Genomic DNA, 22,821 nt, shown 5'->3' with positions numbered 1-22,821 from the left:
TGTTGAACAAAGACACTAAATGGTATAATATGGAAATCAATTAGAGAAAGTATGTGGAACTGGAACATGCCAGCAAGGTGTTCTAGGAGCGATTTGATCAAAGATGTGTTTGAAAACACATCTAATTGATGTAAATAACAGATGATCGTAATGTGTAGTTAATTTCGAATTGGGGCTCAAACTTGACAGCAAATATTTAAAAAGTCTTCAAATTTATCAAACATTCCCGATTGTTATTGTTATGAGATTGTGAACGCTTTTGACAATTATTTATTATTAAAATATAAAGTTTTTCGACTGACCATTCACTGCATTTAGCTAAAAAAGACATTATCAAGAAAAAAAATGAACAAACCTGAATTGGAAGGAACAGCTCATTTACTTGACGAATTGGATAGTAAGTGGAAAGGGATAACATAAATTCCCAACGATTCCTACAAAGAACCCTCACAAGAAAATCCCGATTCACTGGTAATCCTCTTTCACAGAAAAACTCATGGTACTGCTACGAGATGGTAGGACATTGATAGGCTACTTACGCAGTGTGGATCAGTTTGCCAATCTAGTATTACATAGAACTATTGAACGCATCCATGTTGGAAAGGAATATGGAGACATCCCTAGAGGGGTTTTTATTGTTAGAGGTGAAAATGTTGTGCTACTGGGAGAAATTGTAAGTAGGGGTTTGGATGTCAGTGACCAAAATTATTGAATTAGAAAATCCCGTTGCATGGCACTATTTCTTAAATAGTTTTTTTTTATCATTTTGGATCATTTAAATTTTACATACTTACATCAGTAGTTCATCCATCTAATCATTATTACAGGACACTGAAAAAGAAGACAAAATACCACTTACTGAAGTATCAGTGGATGAGATTCTGGATGCACAAAGGAAAGAACAAGAATCAAAAGTGGAAAAACATAGGCTTATAACAAAATCTCTCAAAGAACGAGGACTTCAAATAAGTGCAGATTTAGTTCATGATGATTTATACTGAGATTAATGAAAGTGTGTTTTTCATTTAAGCATTTCAAACATATTTAGATTATTCAATTCTTGTTTAATTTCTGGAAATAACATTTGAGACACTATTAGGGGTGGTATTACATACTATTTTCAGGTAAAACTATATAACTCACCTCTTATTAAGGGCTCAGATGAAAATAATTATTAATGTTTTGGTGACAAAACTTTTCAAGAGGAAAAGAATAACAAAACTAATTGGCAAATTGTAATGTATAAAGTAGATATATAGAACCTGTGTTTAGATTGATTGCTTATTTCTCTATTTTAAGTATTTAAATAATGTGCTTTATGCTACAAAGTGTTTAAACTTTTTATTATGATCTTATAAACAAAAGATATTAGCAGAAATCTTTTTTTATTTAACGACAACATAATTAAACCTGAATCACAACCTTGATACAAGCAACATTTGTAAAACTAGTTCTCACAGGACCAAAGTGATGTGATTTCGGCACGAAAGACCAAACGTACTGTCATTTGCAAACGTTACCGGTATCTGGGAATATACAAAATGACTACCAAGATAATTATAAACTAGATAATCATTATCGCACCACCCCGAGTGCGCGGTGCGTTCGCCCTCGCACCCAAATCAAAACAATAAAAATTCGTTTTACGGCGGATAGCGCTGTTGCCGCATCGCCTTGCGTGTCACATGTAAGTATGCCATTTTTTTATATAGTTCGAGAGGGAGATGGCAATCCAGGTCCGAAACGTGGGAAACCCCAGCTGTCAAACACTAAATAATGACTTAAATTTGACAATTTGATAGTTGAAAACATTTTTGAAATCAGTATCCGCCATATTTTCCGTGCGTTTAATGTGAGTAACTTTGTACGTAATAAAATTTACTTAAAGTGAGTTGGAGTGTAGGGGTAAGTACCATTCAAATAACTATTAAGTGTATGTTTCCTGCGCCACCTCTCACGGCTTATATTACGAAACTTTAAATCCAGTTTAAGCCTGGGGTAAATACCCCATCGGGCTTTCCCTTAAAGTTTAATGTCCTGCTCACCTTGTAGCGTGGCCATGTTTGGGGACGCTGAAAGCGGTCCCATCAACTCAATTGCTGAGGTTAAATAAAAATGCCATAAATATACTGTGTAATTACATTTTCATTATTCGTTTAGTCGCTGTGAGCAGTTTGATATAGTATGTTACAGATCGCGACCGATTATATTAACTCTTAACAGTACTTAACAGCTTTAAATTTAACAAATAACATATGGAGATGTGGATTATTTTTTCGAAATTTAATAGTACAATATCGTCTTGCTAATACTTCTTTTTGAGGAAAGGGACACAGGCCGCACAAAGTTTAATTTTAAAAAATCTATAATAACAACAAACATTACTTTTAGCCTACAATATAGAACCTTCCTCAGAAAAAAGTGTAGGTAATGCTACGGTCTGCGTTAAACTGGGAAGGAATTTTCCAGTTCAAAGCAGGCAGTTTTGAGGTAGAAGCTAGACCGTTCAAGGAAGCTCCTGTATTTGACATATTAGGGGAGTTATTCGACATAACTGTCAGTGTGAAATTCCGGAAATTTTGAGCGGAGTCTTGGGACAGCCTAGCTTCGTGTCCGCCCCAAATGGGGCTACTACAATATTTCGACTTATTAACAATTATTACGAGTTAAAAAATCGCGATTGTACAGGGTGTTATAAAAGCCAGTTTGGTGTGTTAGGAGAAGTTATTTTTCTGACCGTGTTGGTCGTCGAAGCTCTCGTCCGCGTTAACCCGTAAAATCAGGAGGGAAAGGGAGGGGTCGCAGAAATAGTTAATTCCGTGCAACAACTTATTCTCTTTGGGGGCTCGTTTTTTCTGCCCCCAGATGTTCGTGTTAGTGAACAATAAATTTCGCTGCCTTATCTTTTATCCCCCAAATTATTTCTCACGTCCCTGCAGTCCATTTTTACGTGCTCGTAGTTTGTTCATCACGTGCTTAGAGCGGATTTTTCAATCGCCAGTTTTGCAATCAGAATTTGAATTATTTCGAGAACGATCAATGGGATGTTCGAGCAGTAAATTTCTTACATAGAAATGATCGTTTTGACTTTTAGGTAAACTTATCATTTTCTTAATAAAGTTAAGCACATTATTCGAACGTTTATAACCCTCGGTTCAGTAGAGCTGTTTTCGGACTCCATGTTTACCGCATTCAGTGCAGCGAAACCTGAAGTGAAGAGCATCAAAGTTTATGAGGCGACAATTTACAACGATCTTCCGATAACGCGGTGATGTCAAGGGGCACATCAAAAATTTATTGTGGACGTCGGTATCCATGAACCAGTAATCAATTTGAAGAAAAAAATTATTAAAAAATCGCATGTGAAATAAGACAAAAACAGATCATTTCTTCTGATGCAGTGGGAAATTAAGCAGCATGAAAAAAAGCTTTTCTCATGCTTCATGGGCGTATTTCTACGTGCTCATAGTTTATTTTTGAAGTGCGTCGCGAGTTGTTTTGCATGTGCCAAGAGATCGTTCATACAGTAGAACAGAAAAAATGTTATCCGAAACGGGGCTGCTACGGTTATATCATGTAAACAGAAATGATGAAAATGAGTACCGATGTGTCCCCTTTTTTGTCACTATTTTCGCAGTTCCGATCGTGAAACCTGGGGCACCAAGCGTGCTGCGTGTCTCTGGAAATGTGGCTCGCCTTTAAAACTTTTCGATTTTGCGAGGATTAAAATGACACTTAGGTTTAGGGCGCGAAATGGCACTAAAGGAAATATCGCCTTATGCTTGCTGTTAAAGTGGAAATGTCGAAACGTCCGCCGCAGCCGTGGGCAAAGCCCCAGGAAGCAGTTCTGTTGGGCCACGGCCTAGAAATTTTACGCGTGAACAATAACGAAAAATATTTCCAGCTGTACTTTGGGCGGCTGTTAAGCTTGATTTATTGCCACGTTCTCGGTATGAAGAGTGTCCACGAACTTCGACGACCAGCGGTGGACAGAAATGCGATCTCAATCATCCAATTAGATGCACGTAAACTGCAATACTCATAAACAAATTTCTATAAATCTAAATCACCATAAAACATTCACCTTAATAGATCGTTTAAAACAATAATCTATAAATGTCAATCTAAGTAACAATATGTGGGTCCTTAAATATTAATAATTTATAGGGTGCAATTTCGCTACGATTTAATGGAACTATTAAATATAAATTTTATTATTATTACAGCTATTGGTAAGCTTGAAGGATAAATTCGATTTAGGCGCTTTACATGTGTTGTTTCGTGCAAAAATGGGAGTATTATATAGATATTGTGGTTCAAGCTTACCAGTAATTGGCACAATGATACCTAAGGAAAAAAACACAAATTGTTTAATCCAAATAAGTTTATAAGGACGTTTTGAAGCCCAAAGCTAATCAGCCATGAAACATTTGCAATTTTCGGATTTGGGTTCAATTTTGGTTAGTTTCGATTTAATTTTGGTTCAATTTTGGGGTCAGTTTGGGGAAATATTACTGTACCTATATGATTTATTCATACCGTTTTTTTTTTAATATAAGTACCCTGTGTTTCTTAGTGTTATTGAAAAGTTAAACTAAATAGTGGCACAGATCCAAGTTTGCACTGGAATTGGCAAGAGCACGTGGAGGTGCGAAAAATCCGAAAACAACGCTTTAAATGTACGCTCCAGCGGTCTTTTGTCAATTCCCTTTATTACATCCGAATTGGTTTTACAGTAATTAAAATTAGTACAGTTACACTATCGTGTGTCATTAAACTACATTTTAGCAGATGATAATACCTAATGAATAAACGTAACAATCGTCGGGAAGACTTACATTTTTCATAGTTTAATTTTTTTATATTAAAATCTATTTACTTGGTGTTTTGTCTCTCAAAGTAAGTATTTTTGCGTACAGGCGAATTCATCGTCGCACCATTAACACACAATTAATTTGCTACAGACGGGACCAAACAGACATTGAGAAACCAAATTTTTTGTGTAACAATTCTTCCAATTAACGCAAAAAAAAACGTTATTAGGAGACGTTTAAGCAATTTTCGAATAATAATCGCTCTGTTCTTTCTACAATTTTAGCACAGACACTTTTACATACACATTATTTAGTTTTTATTATATAATATGCCTAGGTAGGTATATAATAAATAAAGTATTAAAGGTACAATACCTGGGTAAAATGAACTCAATATTGCATGAAGGGTATGTCGCATTCGAGATGCAGAGTGTTGTTAGAACGTACGCAGCAGGACGCGCGTGCGTGTACGTCGTCGGCACGCTGCATATGCTTTAGGTCTATCTAGTACCAAATATAGGGAAAATAGGGCACATACTGAGATTCACTGAACTGCTATAAGAAATTAAATCTATGTTATTACTCACCAGATGTGATACATTTATAAATGATTTTGGGCTATAGTTATTTGGTGTTTTGATGCCTTTAGTTCGAAAATACAAACTGAAAATTAGCATTACCATAAAATACCTTCATGCTTCGCAATATATCATATCTGTACAGAATGGGCTTAGGAGTAATTAATTAATTGATTGGACTACAGACAAAACACATAGCTAATAGTAGTTCGTAGGGCGAACTGGAGGTTGTTTCGGTGGGTTTCTCTGTGGCGGTTGGATTCGATTTTTTTTTTCAGGCCAAAATTGCGGGTTTAAATAAATAAAGTCGGCGTTTTTGCACTGGCGGACCTTCGACCTCGCGTTTTTGCCCGAAAGCTTGAGGCTGCCGGGCCTTACAAATTACGTTGTAAAATGACTTCGTTGGCGAGATACGAGGTGTATACACGTGCAGGGCGAAAATAATGCAAAAAATTATCCAATTTTTTCCCAATTCATCAGCAGTGGGAGACCTGCATGTGGGCAAAGGCATGACGAATAGAAAAAGACCAATGCGTTCCCCGTTTTCTTTTCTGAAATATTGAATTTTTGTTTTACCTCTTCGTTCCCTGCCCTTTTAACCTTCAAAGGTTTTCCTTTTGAACGTTTTCTGCTATTTTAATTCCAACCGCCACTGAATGCGAAACTATTGTAAACCATAAATTACACTAACAAAACTATTTAGTTTCAGTCATTTCGTAGTAATTCTATTAATATTTTATATTAGTATAAATAACAACACACCGGATAGAGTTCTCCGTGATCATTTAGCACACAATTCACTAATGTAAGCGAATGAAGTTCTTCAACACGGCAGTAAAATTGGTTTCCCGCTATAATATTTTGAATGTTCTTGTCTTACGCGCACTTAGGAAGATTTATCAATTCGTTGTTAAAATAAAATATCATTATAATTATTTATCTTTAAACACCCGCTAGATTTGCTCGTATGGGCCATGTCACCAGGAAGGAACACTACAGACATCGGCGGGCCCGTACAAGTACCGAATGACCTCGATTTTGGGCTGTATTACGTATTGTGCGAATAAGTGCAATTCTATCTATTATTGCGTATTTCGAGTGAATGAAACGTAAAAAATTATATTTTGTTATACTTCGATTTAAAAACGTTACTTGTTAACATCACTGTTCACCGCCAAACAGTTCGTCACATGACGCTGATTTCCAGTATTCACTCGTATCACTAAAGTACAGTAACTACTCACGACTTATCCTTAAAAGGTTCAAATTTAAATTAACTTACCATTAGTGTATATAAAAGATTTTAAACGTGTCGGTAAAAATGTTTATTTCTAATAAGTTAATATTTCTTTTGGGTTCTGGCCGGCAAGGGCAGTTTGAGTAGGGTAGTTGTTGATTGTCCATCTAACTATAAGCAATTCGTTTGGTTCAAATAGAGATTCACAAGAAAATACTACGGAAACAATAGCATGGAACGCCTTGTAGTTTGTGTGAACATTAATTTATGCAACGATCTACAATGAAAAAAGTTATTTTAATAAACCTACTGAAATATAGCGTTTTTTGGGGATGTGCAGGGTGTCGTGACTATGGCGATCTTGGTGACCGTAAAAGATACGAGGTCAATTAGATTTTCCTACAGACTCATTTCAAACAATGGAAACATACATCGGCCGACACATTCATCATATCTTTCCCCATTGATCTCCTGTTTATAGGGAAATTTATTTTCATATTTCCACCTAACTGCAAACCTGAGTCTTAACGCGCGATTCATCACGGCAATGACAAGAAACAGCTGAACTTGGAAATGTGAAAATCCGGGATGACGCCCATAAGGAAAATACAGTCGACGATGGTGGCCGAAATTCGAAACGTCGGATTTCAAATATGACGTCGTCACGTTGAAAAAGAAACGTTGCCTTAATTGAGTGTCGACAATTTTGAATTATCTCGCCAAATAAGCTGAGGAAAATATAAGAACGTTTTTCTAAAATTTTAGGACATTTTCAAATTAAAAACGGCACATTCTTGCCTGCAAATTCCTCGCCTTTGCCTTAGTTCCGCCGACCTCGTATGTGGCGTTTTTGGTACATCCTCCGCATTCCGTTGAATCGTACTGCGTTCAATCTCAGCTTTGGACACTTCTTAGACTGGCAAGATTCACTAAGGTTTTCCGGACGATTTCAACATCTGATTTAAGCGGTAGTTACTATTAAGCTTAAAAGAAATGGCCAGCAAGTAAATAATTCTAAGGGCTCCTCTGCTCAAACGGCTCTGCCGGTCATCGACTATTAAAGTCTTTGCACCTTCGATATTGCCCCAAATAGCACCGATTCGAAAGTCTGTCGAGTACAGTGCAGGAGAACGAGCAAAAAATCTTCCTAGATATCCAAAATTTTTTATAATTGTACCAGCCATGCCGACACTTAGCCGATAGACCTGAATCGAGTTATCATTCTACCATCTCCATATGTCCACTAACAACCGACAAAGCGCCAGTTTAAGAAAGTTTGGAAGACCATAATGGCATAGATATCACCTTCTTTTCATCGGCAATATCGAAAATGTGGTTGCCGCCCCCATTGTTGTCCTACCATTCCCCTTTACAAATAACAATCTATAGGTATATTCAAGACCGCGCTTCTTCTTACTGTACCGACCAACATTACTCACTACAACACCATAATGGTCGGACCGAATCAGACTCGCTCCTTTATCCACTCGGCGGTGTTCGTCAAGGTGAAGTAAGGTCTGGTGGTCTCGAAGAGGCACCTAAAGAACCAACGTTTCGCCGTCGACGGCAACAGCCGTCATCAGACACTATCGACGGACGCGAATCGTTCGCCCAGCTCCTCGCAGAAATGGGGCACCTGTTGTCTGGAAGTTCCTGGAATGGCTACCTGTTGGAGGAACGAAAGATATACTGCGTGATATAGAAAAGAGAACACCCTGTAAAAATGGTTTTATTTAAATAATTTTTGTTAGACATGTTTGTATATGGGGACGTAAAAAGAGATTAAATTCTCAATCCTATTTATCAATGTATTTAGGAGTTATCAGGAATTTTAGTTTTTTTTTTATTTTATGAAAATCGCAATTAAATATCAACAAAATGACTGAAAAATATCATTTATTGGTCTAAAGTGTGCTTAGAAAGTACTTTTAGATCGATCAAATATGCCCTGAGACAGAATGCAACGAAATTTTCGTCAATTGAGCGAGTTTGAGAGAGGTCGAATGGTAGGTCGAGTATGATGGCGTATCAGTGGTTTGCTGAGTATGGAACGCCCATTGAAATTCGAACCATTTATCCCCGGATAACAAGTTTTGGACTAATTTCCCACTGTCTCTATCTTGTGTTACCCCTCACCTTAAACCCTCATCAAAATCGACTGCATTGGTGCAAAGAACGGATACATTGGAATCTGAAATGGGATAATATCGTGTTTAGTGACAAATCCAGATTCTGTTTGGGTATGCGCGATGGTCGGGCAAGAGTAAGAAGAAGACGGGGTGAAACACGGGATCCACAGTTTGTGACACACACAGGCATGGTCATCAGACTGTTAAGGTAACGATTTGGGGCCCTATTGCATATGGTAGCAGGTCTCCTTTACTTTTCATTAGAAGCAGTATTGCAGCCCAACGATACATCCAAGAAGTTTTGAAACCTCATCTCGTGCCTTATCTGGAAACTCTTCTTAATCCGGTTTTCCAGCAAGACAATGCCCGACCATATATGGGTAGAGTGAGGTTTTTCAACAAAATTCAATCAATTTGCTACCTTCGTCATCTCGATCTCCAGACCTCTTACCGATTGAACATGTATGGGATATTGCAGGTAGAAGGTTCCATAATTTAGCCCATCCCCCACAAACCCCAGCGGCGCTATGTCATGCTGTCCAGTTATTCTGGAATGAGATCTCGTGAAAGGACATTAATCACCTCATTAGATCCGTGCCTAGACGTATATGAGAATGTATAAGACACCGCGGAGGACCGACGAATTATTTTGTTTGTTAGTTTTTAACAATTAAATTTGTTCAGTTTTTCAACGAAGTATTTGTTTTAGTGTAAGAAACGTGCATGAAAAAAAATTATTTAAATAAAACCTTTTTTATGGGGGTTTTCTCTTTTCTATGTCGCGCAGTATAGTTTTCGTCAAGTAGTAAGTAACATAAAAATTTTATGAGGGAATTCCACAGTTAGTCCATAGAAATGCGTTAGATGTCTCGTCTGTCGGTAATGATCTCATATAAAGAGATGAAGTGAAAGAAAAGTGCCGATAGACCGGCCGACAGGATCTCCAGATTTATTACGTACAGATTTTTTTTTGTGGAGTCACCATGAAGGAAAAATTCAAAAAATGAAGAAGAAAAACATTTTTATTTTACGTGATACATCCAGTACCTACCGGTATATGTATGCTGCGTCTCATCGCCCTTTCCCTTTCCCTACGCCGTCGCCTTTTCCTATGGCAGATGACACAGAAACATATAAGACCTAACAAAATGGCGCCCATGATAGCCACCCAGGACAATCGAAAGGGAGCTTGAGGTTCCTCCGGAGGTTGGCCTGGAACAGAAGGAGATGTGTAACGCTAAGAAGTGTCTTGCATGGTAGTGACGTTTAAAAGACGAAAGTTAAAGCTTTACATCTCTATAACAAATGAGCAGTTCCAAGCAACGATAATAATATAACTTTTAATTAGTCAGCGTTATAATTGTCCTTCCTACATTCTTAATAAATGAAGTCCTTGTAACATGCAACCTAAACATTGATTAGTACGATTCTAAAACGGGTACAAAAAGTTATGACGCTGAAAATGGAGTATTTTTAGACCTTAAATGTTTGTTATTAACAAAAATAAATCCGAATTTTCCCTCCAAATAATTTTAAATTGTTGTCACACCTGCATCTTTTAATCTCCCATAACGATTTTATTTAAATTTGTGATTTTGTAGATAATAACCTCTTCAAATTAATATTAATTATTATATTTCTGTGCAAAGATCCTGTGCTGGAGAGAAGTAATTAAATTTATTTATAAGGGATATTTACACTATCTTTTTGTTTAAACAATACAAGGACGCCCAAATACTTTTAAACGATAGTGTACATCATCACTATTAAAAGGAGATTCCCGCCCAGGCCGAGCTCAGAGGTCTCTGAAGACTATTGACAACGTTTAAACTCAGTTCTTGCCTGAACTGAGAACTGAGTTTAAATGACCCTCCCCCTTAGGGTCAGTTTTGTTGGAAACCAGTTACTGACTCCACGTTTTCAATATGATATTTAATCGGATTTAACATTAATGGATTTCAAAGAGGTATCACAAAATCCCCTTGGGGGAGACACAAAAATTACCCAGACATTAGAATCAGGTCTCCTATTATGATCTATTGGGTCTGAAATATGGAGTTCTTTACCTTCGATCTAACCTGACCTCACAGAGGTTTTCGTACCTCTGAGTAGCCGCTAATTCTCTTTTTTTTTTTTTTTTAATATGTTTTGAGTTAATTAACTAATATGCAGGATGTCCACGCGAGAAGCCCCACCCCCTCTAACTTTTGAACTTATTGGAATAGGGAAAAAAATCTTACAAAAGTAGTTGGAAGTTCATGTATTTTTCCAAGATTGTCAGTAGTTTCATACAGGGCGTTTAATAATCGTGTTTCAACCCAACATTGCATTTTTTGAACAATTAGCATAACTTTTTTTTACATATTAAAATTTTTGCTTTTCAGTACAAATTCAACGATATCCACATATCGTTGAATCTCCTGCATAAAACTACTGACAATTTTGAGAAACTACATGAACATTCGATCATTTTTTGTTAAAAAAAATTTCAATATATTAAAGAGTTAGAGGGGGAGGGAGTTTTCGCGTGGATATCCTATACCAGATTAACTAATAAAAAATCATATCTTTTTCATGAATTATGGGTGTCAATTCTAATGAAGCGATAGGTGCCCAAATACTTTTGAGCGGTAGTGTATGTGCCATTTTATACCACAAAAAATACTTCATGAACACATTTGGTTTGTTTACAAACACGCATTTAACATGTGAATAAAATAGCAGGTAGATATGCACAGGTGCGTTCGTACTAGGGGCCCCTCAATATTGAACTGATTTTCCCCAATGTCCATTACACCAAGAATTTGTAACTTACATGTGGCATGCCTAAATGAATGAAAATGACGTAAATTGAAACTTATGATCTACATATGTATGTATCTATCTAAGCTAGGCCAAACACCATTCAAAGCAGAAGGCGTGTTAAGTCAGCCAGCAAGGGGATCTCAGTTGATCAGTTATCGTATAGGGGCTAAGGGGTTTCTTCATTATATCCCAGTTGCCGATTTGTTTTCTAAAGATCTAAAAGAAAAATCGCGGTACCGATCGGTTCGTGCGGATTGTGGCCGTATGGCCATTGAAATTTGCGTCATCGGAAGACGGCCCAAAGATAGCCTTAGTCCTCATCCTAAGCTACAGACCTTTCACAGTCGACAGTTTAGTCTGACTTAAAAGAGTCATACATAAGTGTGTGTATCGATTCATCGATCGGCAATCCACCCCGCCGATGCCATTGAACTATAATTTCATCTGAACTATCATTCGACTGTTTACTCTGTAGTCTCCTGTAATTGTTAAGATTCGATGCAATTCAGGCCGTTCGGTCCTCTGAGCTCGAGCAAAACCCTTCAAAAAATTAGCTCCCATTTACGATAACTTCTCAAAATAAGGTAGTTCATTCAAAAGTGTTCAAAATGCGAAAGTAAGAAGAAGATAGTTAAGAGTGACTCACGTAGAGATTAGCGGGATGAGCGAGGAGCGGGGGGCGGGGAGACGGCTACGGGAGTAGCAAGAGCGGCAACAGCGCGGCCAGTGGGGCGACGCCCGGCCAGGTGGGGCGCCGCCCGCGGGACGCCGCCGCCGCGTCGACCCGCGACGCCGCGCCACCTGCACATACACACACTTCGGTTACGATATTTATGTCGAAAGTCGTCTCTCTTGTGTTAATTATCCATAAGAAGACCAACAAAGGATATTCTACCAAAACTGTCAATACGAAAGATTCCTAGGATTGGAAAATGAAAATCGTAAAACGTGGAAATCACGATTAATTTCCAATACGAGATATCTAGCGATTAATTCCTGATTTTTGATCGTTTTCAAATGGTGCTTTAAGGTTTTCCAAGAACAACTGAGATTTAAACACTCTTGGAAGGGACAAAAGTACTTGAGGCCATTTGATTTGTTCAATGCGGAGATGTTAAAAGGACTTAAAGACCTCTTGTGAGCCCTCTAGATGGAGCAATTAAAAAAAAAACGGTAAATCTATGTTCAAAAGTGTGCTATTTCACATTCCCAAGTTTTGTTGGCCATCGTCAGGGCCTTAAATGTGCAAAAAAAATTAGATTTTCTCATCAAGTCAATATACGGATTAGGGAATAGCTTTGAAGGCCATTTTTTGAATCTTTAAGATCGATGGGTCTATTCTCACCCAACTAAGAATACTTTAAATTGTCAGTGATCAATAATTTTTTGTATTTCTAATGCGCAGTTGTACGTGATTTTTTTTTAGACTTTAATGAAAAATAAGTAACATGAGTTTGAATTAGTCCTTGGACATAAATATTCGTAAGGCCGATTTCACTACTCCAGTTTCAGCTGTAAGTTAACTTTAGCGGAAAGATTTATCTGAAGTGGCAAAACCAGCCTGTAGCTGAGACTTCTAACTACATAAAAACAGTTAATATTTCAACGGGCAGATCGAAAAAGAACGCCACCACTGACAGCCGACGCGTAAGAATGGAGAGATAAAAAGAGATAAAAGTGAATGCATAAAGGATTCTGTAGAAAGCTCAATTTAGATCTTATTTATCTCTCTAAACAGATAATATTATAATTACCTTGCGTGCGTGCAATGCAACAGAAATAATGTTATAATAAATTACTAAACATGGAAGTTACCGCCATCTTAACTGAAAGATTAAGGAAATAGTACCTCGCAAGTTTATGAGATATATTAGGTTATTGCAGTGGTACGGGAACAGGGTTGAACAGTTTAGAATGGAATATTTTTTGGAATTTCTTCTGAAGTTGAACCTAACTTTTGAGAGCAATTTTTATAATTTTGCTATGTTCTCCTGTTGTTCTCAGTTGTAGCACCGACCCTTCTAAACTATTAAACCCTATCGGCACACTCTGTATATTCAACCAATGACGCACAAAAACCAAATTTGATATTCAAGCTAAGCAGCAGAGGGTACTCACAGTCTTTTTCATCTGAATCATCTAAGGCTCCACAATTGGGGATATTGTTGCACTTCAGATGAAACGGTATACAAAAGAGATTCTTTTGGCATTGGAATTCATCGCAAGAGGGTCCATCTAGCACTTCTGTCCAGTAAGCTCGAAAGCCTGCATATCCCACTGCCTTATCAGCGGTGATAAAGCTGTAGATAAACGTTTAATGTTCGGATTACTTAATGAACGATTGGGGAACTTTTAATCCTCATCTTTAGTTTAGTAATGTTCACTATTAATTTAATCATTAAACATGTAGTAATTACTTCACGTGTTAATTTACTACATATTAAATTCATTTTAGTTACCTTAGTCGCATTTGATTGGACGTTGAAATAAATTCCCATTTTTCGGTAGCACCTTTTTCCCCGCAAAGTTCTTCACCAGGAGCGGAAGTGTCTGTCCATATTCTTAGGACTGCCGCTGGACATCCGCGTTCTGAAAGACGAGAACTTCGAAAACAGTCGTTTTTTCAATGAAGGTGACTCACCATTTGGTTTCCCTTCAGTTGCAAATTTGTCAAATACCACCAGAATTCTATGTTGGGGTTTAACACTGATGTACCAGTTGCAGCTTTTCGAGGCCTGGTTAAATTTGGGGGCGTCGTACTTTTTAGGGTAATTCGGACTCAGTATTTGGCCACTGTCGGAACTGCTCACGTTAGCTGGAACCAAGTTCAGTTGAGAGCGACTTGTCTTAATAATAAATCATTTCGATAATTATGAAATTATGTTAGTTCCGGCACAGAGTCAGTGTCCCGTGGGCAATCTAAATTCAAGTTGTTTTTTGTGCACATTGAGGTTTCGTTAAAGACACGATTGGAGAAATCGATTGTGTAGCCACAACTCACCTCCACAGTCTCCAAATATGGACTTGGCCACTTCGAAGCTGTACCTCGCCTTAAATCCACTGGCAACATTGGTGTCGTCAGCATGCAGGATAACTTTCAGCCCTATCGCTCCTCGATTAGACTCCACCGGGCCCGGAGCCGACACGTGGCAGTACCGTCCGATAATTATTTCGCTACCATCCCTGTATATGTTGTATATCTCTAACCAGTCTTCTTGGCATATTTCAGCTCTACAGAAAGCATTTCCTCGGGTGAAGTGAATGGTTTTTCTTGAGCAATCTAACTTACCCATAGGAGCCAAGACTATCATTAACATTATCTGCCCTTATTTTAAAATTGTCAAAAACCAGGGTCACTTGCTCGTTATCGGTGGCAAGGAAGTAGTAGGTGCAGTTGGTGAAACTAGGGTAGTTAGTGGGGTAGCGGGGGGAATTGAATTCTCCTTTCTTCTTCGAGGTGCTGCGATACGTGAACGAACATGAGCCATCAGGAGCCGCCGTACCTGGGATTCGGTATTCTGAAAGAGAAATAGCTCTTATTTCCCTATTTGGCTATTACCCGAAAATAGCCTTATTCCCGGGTTAAAAGAATTAATAATGCGTAACGATCCCTCTTATGTTAAATAAATCTAGAATTCAGTATTCAGAGCAGATGCCAAAAAGTTTCTCTCACATCCATTATGCGGTATGCAAATGTTTTGTCACAGTAAGAAACAATGGCCGGGCTTGGCTCGTTTATAACTGGAAATTTATATAATGGGAGGAAAGTTGGTTTTAATCAGATCCTTGTTATAGTGCTTTACTGTAAAATGATGCCAAAACTTATGCAGGTGTAAGTATTCATTCTGAAGACGCTGGCATAGCAGTTACAAGGTGGTAGAAGATGCATAATTTGATTTTATTCCAAAGTATTTATAGATGGTTAAAAAGGTGTGAAATTTGGACTTCAAGAATACACTGATTTAAAATTCAAACATTCTGATTGGTGGAAAGAGATTTGTGAATGAGATCTCTTATAGTTGTCAACATATGATAATCTAATAGGGATAGATCTGGTGAACGTGTTGGCCGATGTATGTCTCCATTGTTTAAAATGACTCGGCTGGAAAATTTTTCAAACAAATAGTCGGTTACTCCTAGCGTTTCTCGTAGGTGCGATCATGCGGTTTCCGAGATTTCAATAACGAGCGGCAAACCCTAATAACCCTACATCTATAGGTAGTTTTATCACTTCGCGTCGTTCTCGATTCTTCTTTCAAATACTAAGACGTAATGTGTAATGACAATTATTCTATGGCTTGGTGCCAAAAGGGGTAATCCACACTCACCAGTCTCAAATGTATAGTTAGCTTTAAAGCCTCGACCCATCATTTCTCCCGAACTGAACACCATCAACAATCGCGGTCCATCTGAGACCATGGTTACAGGCTTGGCCTCTTCGCCGCACAGCTCATGGTCGAACTTATCATAGGCGTCTACAGTTTCTTGCCCTTTTAGGTATATTTTCAGATAGCCATCGGAGCAACTGAAACCCAGTGATTAAGGTTCGTTTAGTATGGCGCTGCAGGAGACTTACTCTCCCTTATTCCCTTTGGGAATTTCGAACATTAAGAATTCCAATCGGACCCTTTCTAAATATTGAGCATTTTGCATACCGTAGATAAAATATCTACAGACTAGTTTAGGCATATATGGGAACGGGTAGTTGGGGCTAAAGACAAAGCCGTTGGATTCCTTTTTGCTAAAGATCCGCTGGTCGCACTCTGTCCCCCGTATGTGCTCTCCATCGTTTTTACTTATAAAATCTAAAACGATCGTAACATTCTTTGTCTTATTTTATTTCGGAGGTGGGCCTCACACACACACAAACACACAAGTAGGGGTTGCTGTTGTTGCAGTAGAATTGCACACTATTCTTAGTTAAACCTCATTGATTATAACATTAACTATTTATTAATAAGGACTCGGATAAGTTGCTTTGTTAACGTTTTGGTGACGATTCCCCATCAATCTTCTGAGTCCCGGAAGATGTATGAGAGGTGAATATCTAAAAATGTTAAAGGGGCTTTGGAAACAAAACAATAACGCTTCGGTTGTCAGTTTTAATGGCGTCTTCGCGTTTCCTTCAGTTTCGCTTACGAAAAACATCGAATTCCTATGAAAAGTGCATGCAAGCCCGATTGGTTAGTTTCATATAAATATACGGAGTACTGTGCGAGATTGTGCCAGGCGGCAAATAGGTAAAAATCGCAATTTCAAAATTCAATTTAGTTTGACAGTACCGAAAATATCCGTCATTTACGTTCGGGTCTCCGAAATCGCACGATGAATCGGCAGCAAACCTCGATAAAACCGAAATTGAATTTATCCAAGTGTTATTGTATAGCCGCAAAAGGTCAGTGGTGGACTTACGACCGTCGCTGATTTAGAATGTTGCCAGTTTCAAGTGATTTTTAGACTCCAGCTCAGGACTTCCATGGAATGGACAATTTTTAGTCAATGTTATTCTCAATTTATTTTAACCGAAAATAGTGTATGATCCCACCTCTCCAACCTCTTTCCTCTCTAGGGTTTTCTTTCGAGTTAAGTAGGACTAACCTAGTTTGGTAAAAGAGTTAGAAAACTCAAAAATCCCTTTAAAACCTCTATTTTGAGTATTGGCAGTGCGTTTTAAAGTGACAAATGTAACGTAGAGCGTCGACTCCGACGAATAGATCACCAGATTACGCTGTTGACCACAATACGTGCCGATGATGGCCGACGAGTTGTTGGGTCCGTCATAGACGCGCACGAAATCAAATGGACAGCTGAAACAAACCATTATTCACCGTCGCCATTTTCGTCGATTTTCTATTACAAAACTTACTGTGGACCCCCGTAAAACAAGTCGAAATCCCTAAATTCCAATCTAACGCGTTCTCCGGGGATGCCTAGGAACTGATAAGAGCAGTACATGTTCTTGGGGTATGCGCCCGGGTACGTGGGGGACACTAAACTGCCTGTATGTTTGGCGGCACCTTTCACCAGGAAGTTGCATGGCCCCGCTCCCGTTGGGGCGCCTATTTCGAATTCGGCTGAAAATAATCCCGTAAATAGTCTTAATGGCGTCATGTCGCTTGGTACTCACAGTCGTTAATAAAGGTATACCGTCCAGAGAACAGGTCGGGCACTGATGCGTTCTTATCCGAATGGAAGGAGAAAGCGAGGGTCCTGTAGAATGATACCCTGGTGCGGGGAGGGATGGGGCCGCAGTAGCGTCCACCGAAGGGCGAGTTGACTAGCTCGCTCTGTTCGGGTTGCGTCACCTCCGAGTAGATGTCCATGTACTCGTGCACGCATCTGAAGTGAGACAAATCAGTTAGCAGAATACTTTCTCGTTTTACTTAGTGTTGCTTCTTTGCGTGTCGTTAATAATGAGAAGTTATAGCTAGTAGAGATTACAGTTAAGATTCGGTGAGGAAAAATAGTAGGAAACAATCTACTGAAGGCTGTGCAGCTTACAGAACCTATCAACTTCTATCAGATATTTCTGGTCTTATTCAGCCTAACCTGAAATTTGAGTTAACCTAGGCTGCCCCTGTGAGAAAGTGTTCAGAATTTCAGTCAGATACGATATCATTCGTTCTTTACAATTTGTTATCTAACCTTGATAAACTCAAAGATTTAGAGGTTCGAGTATAGAATCCAAAAATTCAGTGTGTTTAAATGCTAAAAACTTTACATAAAGGTGGATGGTTAACTCGATTAAGTAAGAAAACTTTAGATTCCACTAAAGGTAATTTAGTTTTCAGATGCATTTTGCATGCAAACTGTACTTTTTCACCCTTGGCGCAGTAGCGCAAAGAGAGAAATTATCTTCATGCACAGTGCTAATTAAATTAAAGTAGATTGCCTATGTTGGTACACTAAATGCTAAAATTGGATAGCATATATCCTCAATATTTTAGACATTGAAGCCTGGTATATCTCGTAAAACGTAAATTAATTGTTTTCAGATACATAACAGATTTAATATAGTTATTATAATAGTCTATTAATGCTAAACTGTAATTTACATTATCCATAACTTAGGTCCTCTGTGTCTGTAGCCACTACTATAAATCAATACCGTGTTTATGTACTTGCTACAACGAGTCTAAAAGCTGAGCTAAATAATGACGTATTTTGACGATTAGTAAATTGTTATTTTGCTATATGGCTAATCGTGAAAGTACGCCAAAATGAGGATATCATGCACGAGGAAGTAAAGTAAAGAGAAAGAAGAACGATGATATGAAACTAAAAAAGGGAAAAAGGTACTCACGTAGGGAGGTCTCCGACTGCGGCTCCACTGATGCAGCAGGCAACACAAAGACATGTCAAGTCAAAATTCATTGGATATCATTAATCCAATAACCAACCCAGAATTCAGAAATTGGGCTAAGGCAAGAACTATTTGGTAAACAGACGTTTTGGTTATTGAATTAATTTGCTTGTTAACTACAAAATTAGATCTATCTGTAAGATATCTGCTACATCTACGCTAATTGTTTTTGAGCTCAATACACCTGCAATTGCTTAAATTAAAGTAGGTAATAATAATTGAGGAATTTCACGTATAAACCAGCAACTCAACTGCAAAAATGATGTAAAATTTTCATTAGATTTCGTTACATGAGTAGGACGATTGAGCGTTGAGCCATCTTAGAAGCTGCAAACCTCGTTAAGAGCCCCGTAAAATTTTAAAATTTTATTGCTCCGAAAACGAAAATCATTGAAGACGGGCTTTTGCCTATTGTTTAATGAATTGAAAAAACTTTAATCCGCGCATTAAGTATTCATTAGATATGAGAGATTATTGGGGGATTGTCGGAGATTGAAGAGTTCCAAGATTTGAGAACTTTCAGATATCGATAAAATAGCTTTTTTGGTTGGTTAATGGCGATTTTTGGAGTAGTAACTCATTTTACTTTGTTACCACATGCAAATTTAACAGATTTCAAATCAAAGCTACTTAAAGCTCCATCGTATCCCTAACGATTAAACTAAAATAAAAGCTCGTTAAAGAGACAAAGTGCAAATTGCACCGCCATTTAAAATTACTTTTAGTTGTTTAATGCACTGCCTATTTGCCACTCATTAACGTCACCCTAAAATGGAAGCACCACGTTTTCAGTACGCAATACTCTAAAGCGATTTATGGCCTTTCGGGTCTACCCTTTTACTCATACAGTGTGGCTCAAATTAGGCCTTTACATCTGGTGTGTTGAGGTTTATAGTTACTAGAAAATAAGTCGAAGGAAAAAAATTAAGGAAATTTAATGATAAGTTTGATGCCGTTTTAAAAATGATTTAAACTGTTTTTGTTTTGGAGTTATTTTCAAAAACTTGTATGGTTAAAGTTAAATTCGTCAAATTCCAGAATTAAACCAGAAACTGAAAAAAACTGTTTTTTTTTAGGCATATAGGACCTTTTTTGTTGGTAATTTCAACCGGTATCGATCCTCCTCGTTCCTTTCTGTCGCGATGACTTTTCGTTATTACCCATTTTTGGCCACACTGTATATCGTATTTTATTTCAATTTTAAGAATAGAGCTGCCATCACTGTTTATCAGAGCCATTCAGAACTGCCATCAAGATCAAAAGCTTGTCGTTAACTGGAATTAAGCTGGGTCGTACTTACTCTGGCGGGGAACCTCTCAGTCGGAACGTATCGAACCTTATTTGGACTCTTTGGCCCGGGCCACCTAAAAACGTGTACACACAGCTGACTGTGTGACCCCGAGGGTTTGTGAACTCCGGTCCTGTGAATGTGCCGTTCATAGGACCTCCAGGACGACTCACGAATGTTTGATGGCAACCTACAACAAACAGTGCATAAGAAGCGTGTTTAACACTCTAAGGCAATAGTTTGACAAATCGAATTAGACAGATATGGTATTATGCAGTGTGTTTCAAAAGGAACGGCCAAATATTTCAAAAACGGTTTAAGTGAAAGCTTGTAAATTTTGTACCGAGCGAGGCAACCAGCAATAAACTCCTGAGTTTCTCAGAAACTCTTCATCGAATGACACTTCGAAAAATTTCGAACTCCCAGTCTCACGAATGAAACAAAGCGATAATTAGCCGGTAACCCTCGAATGCCAGCATTATTTTAATTCACATTTCTGGCAACAATACGTACATTTTACATGGGTCACATGGGCAGGCAGCGGCGCTTTTGTCACGCCTTAATGATTTAAAAGTAACAACAGTGGGGAAAGAAAATATCTGACACCATCAAAGCTCCGAGACCGAGCGAATTCTCCATGATAAATATATGTCCGGTGGTCGCAACGCGTTAAATTAACTCATGTAAATGGGATTCGTTAAAATGAGGATATTACCATGAAGAAATGATTCAATATCCATATCGATGAAGGCGGAGAGATTTAAAATGAACCGAAACCGACGAATTCAACTCTCTTACACCAAAAACCGGCAATAAATAACGCTTAAATTGAGTAAGACCGACAGGCGCGCCCTCATTTCGAATCAATAAAACTGGCATCGCGACTAAATTAATCCACTTTTAATATCACAGCTTAATATCAGCTTAATCTATAAAACCAATCAGGCGAACTAGCCCGACATAGAACTTCCGGTTATCGAACTCGGCGTTACTAACTTATTTAAACCCAGGGAAACGGGCCAGATTACCGGTGCAATTGGCCTGTAAACGGTTACTAATTGCCAACGTTGAGCAGCTGCTAATTGACGAAGTAATTACTGGATAAGTTTATTTTCTCTAATTCGTTTTGGTCCGTTTTTAAAGCAAATCGTTGACCTGAAGAAACATCCTGGTTCTGATCTTCCATTCGTCAGCTCTGTGCATCCGTTATCCGACGATGCATCATCTGAAACTACTTAAAACGCTCGCTTACTTAACTATTTAAGGCGTTTTAGTGCAGTGTTACACCATTACATAGTGTATGGCGGTTCCAGATACGAATTGCCTGTCGATGTTATGGAAGTAAGTCGTGATAAATATCGAGAAGATCTCGAAATCGAACTCCCAAAACTTTATTTGCGTGCACAGCCCGTATCGCGGCTCTGAGGACATCAACAGACCCAAATTCTGACTAAAACGAATTTCGAAGGAAGTACATCCGAAACGCTTAAATTGTACAGAATTCTACTCGGAATTTAGAAGACAATTTTCTGCACGAAGATTTTGTGAATAGTCCCGACCTTCTCTATAGCTCATATACAAAAAAGTTAACCATAAAAGAAATTCCAAAGCTGATTGTTCCAAGGCAAAAATATATTTTAACTAAAACCGATTTTTCATCTACCCAACAAACGCTCTTTTCATATCCTCAACGCGCATTATTTAAGACTCGGAGGCTTAAGAATGCAAGTTAGTCATTAAATATTCAACCTCGAAACCTACATTTTCCCTCCCGCACCCTATTCCTTAACCCTGCTTAGTTTATTATTAAGAAACCAAAGCCTTTTGTATCCAACAAAGAATAGGCGGTATTAAAATATCGATTTATATCTGAGTCGTGGGTGACAATGGACAGGAAAGGGCGGAGCGAGGGACAAACTTTGGATTCGGAGTGCGAATGCTTCGCAATTTTTTGCAGGGTTGTTGCTTGGAAAATGGTTCGAGAGGATAGTCCTATGAAAGATGGAGTAGTCCATTATCCTCTAGGAGGGCTTTCAACACTTTTGAACTTGAAAGTCCAATTCTCCGTAATTTTTATTTATTGCGTTACAAATTTCCCCTGCGACGTCATCATCAAGGGATATAATAGATGTGATAAATTGGATGGTTTTCTTTGCGATGCACAATTTACCGAATTGAATTTAAATTTAATTAAATTGAGCAATTTTAAATTAATTAAATATAAAAAAATTTGTTTTATTTCCAGGCGAAGATCACCGCAAATTCATCTAGTGTGCCATGAGTTCGCCTCAACTTACTTTCGTGGTTTGCGCAAAGTCTAAGTTCATTTGTTTTTGTCGGCCATAGTTTTTGGTTACAACCGAGTTCTGGATGGAGCACAATGGCTGAAATTGCTGAATATACGGAAAAATGAAGTGTTGCAAGTGTCCTCCGTTGAAATCACGGTATGTTCGTGCCGCGTTTTTATTCGAAATTGCGTTATTGAAACTCAGACTGTTATGCCGCGTGCCGTGCTCATTTCATTAACTTTACTCGCCGAACCAGAGAAGAATGCGTTCTAGAAACGTAACATACTCCATGACCCTAGAAAATTTGCAGTCTTATCGA

At 38.2% G+C, this 22,821-nt stretch overlaps 2 protein-coding genes across 2 annotated transcripts in view; one reads left to right on the top strand and one right to left on the bottom strand.

Moving 5' to 3' along the window:
• Window positions 1-105: 105 nt before the first annotated feature.
• Window positions 106-1,378, top strand: LSm1 (U6 snRNA-associated Sm-like protein LSm1). Its single transcript, XM_066281340.1, has 3 exons — window positions 106-397; window positions 489-673; window positions 828-1,378. Exons 1-3 carry the CDS (start codon window positions 346-348, stop codon window positions 999-1,001), a joined length of 411 nt encoding a protein of 136 aa, XP_066137437.1. The 5' UTR covers window positions 106-345; the 3' UTR covers window positions 1,002-1,378.
• A 749-nt stretch (window positions 1,379-2,127) lies between these two features.
• The window catches only part of LOC136338681 (cubilin), a 64,609-nt gene continuing 43,915 nt past the window's right edge, over window positions 2,128-22,821 (bottom strand). Inside the window, exons 5-18 of the mRNA XM_066281298.1 lie at window positions 20,227-20,404; window positions 18,867-18,893; window positions 17,691-17,902; window positions 17,430-17,637; window positions 17,162-17,370; window positions 16,140-16,368; window positions 15,892-16,088; window positions 14,853-15,081; window positions 14,565-14,794; window positions 14,205-14,378; window positions 14,023-14,152; window positions 13,682-13,863; window positions 9,810-9,970; window positions 2,128-8,295 (exon numbers count right to left, since the gene is read on the bottom strand). Coding sequence (XP_066137395.1) covers window positions 8,209-8,295; window positions 9,810-9,970; window positions 13,682-13,863; window positions 14,023-14,152; window positions 14,205-14,378; window positions 14,565-14,794; window positions 14,853-15,081; window positions 15,892-16,088; window positions 16,140-16,368; window positions 17,162-17,370; window positions 17,430-17,637; window positions 17,691-17,902; window positions 18,867-18,893; window positions 20,227-20,404 — 2,453 coding nt within the window. The 3' untranslated portion in view covers window positions 2,128-8,208. The remainder of the gene's footprint in view (window positions 8,296-9,809; window positions 9,971-13,681; window positions 13,864-14,022; window positions 14,153-14,204; window positions 14,379-14,564; window positions 14,795-14,852; window positions 15,082-15,891; window positions 16,089-16,139; window positions 16,369-17,161; window positions 17,371-17,429; window positions 17,638-17,690; window positions 17,903-18,866; window positions 18,894-20,226; window positions 20,405-22,821) is intronic.

The sequence above is a fragment of the Euwallacea fornicatus genome, chromosome 4 (genome assembly GCF_040115645.1).
Source record: "Euwallacea fornicatus isolate EFF26 chromosome 4, ASM4011564v1, whole genome shotgun sequence".
Lineage (NCBI taxonomy): Eukaryota > Metazoa > Arthropoda > Insecta > Coleoptera > Curculionidae > Euwallacea > Euwallacea fornicatus.
This window is presented reverse-complemented; position numbering and strand designations above follow the sequence as displayed.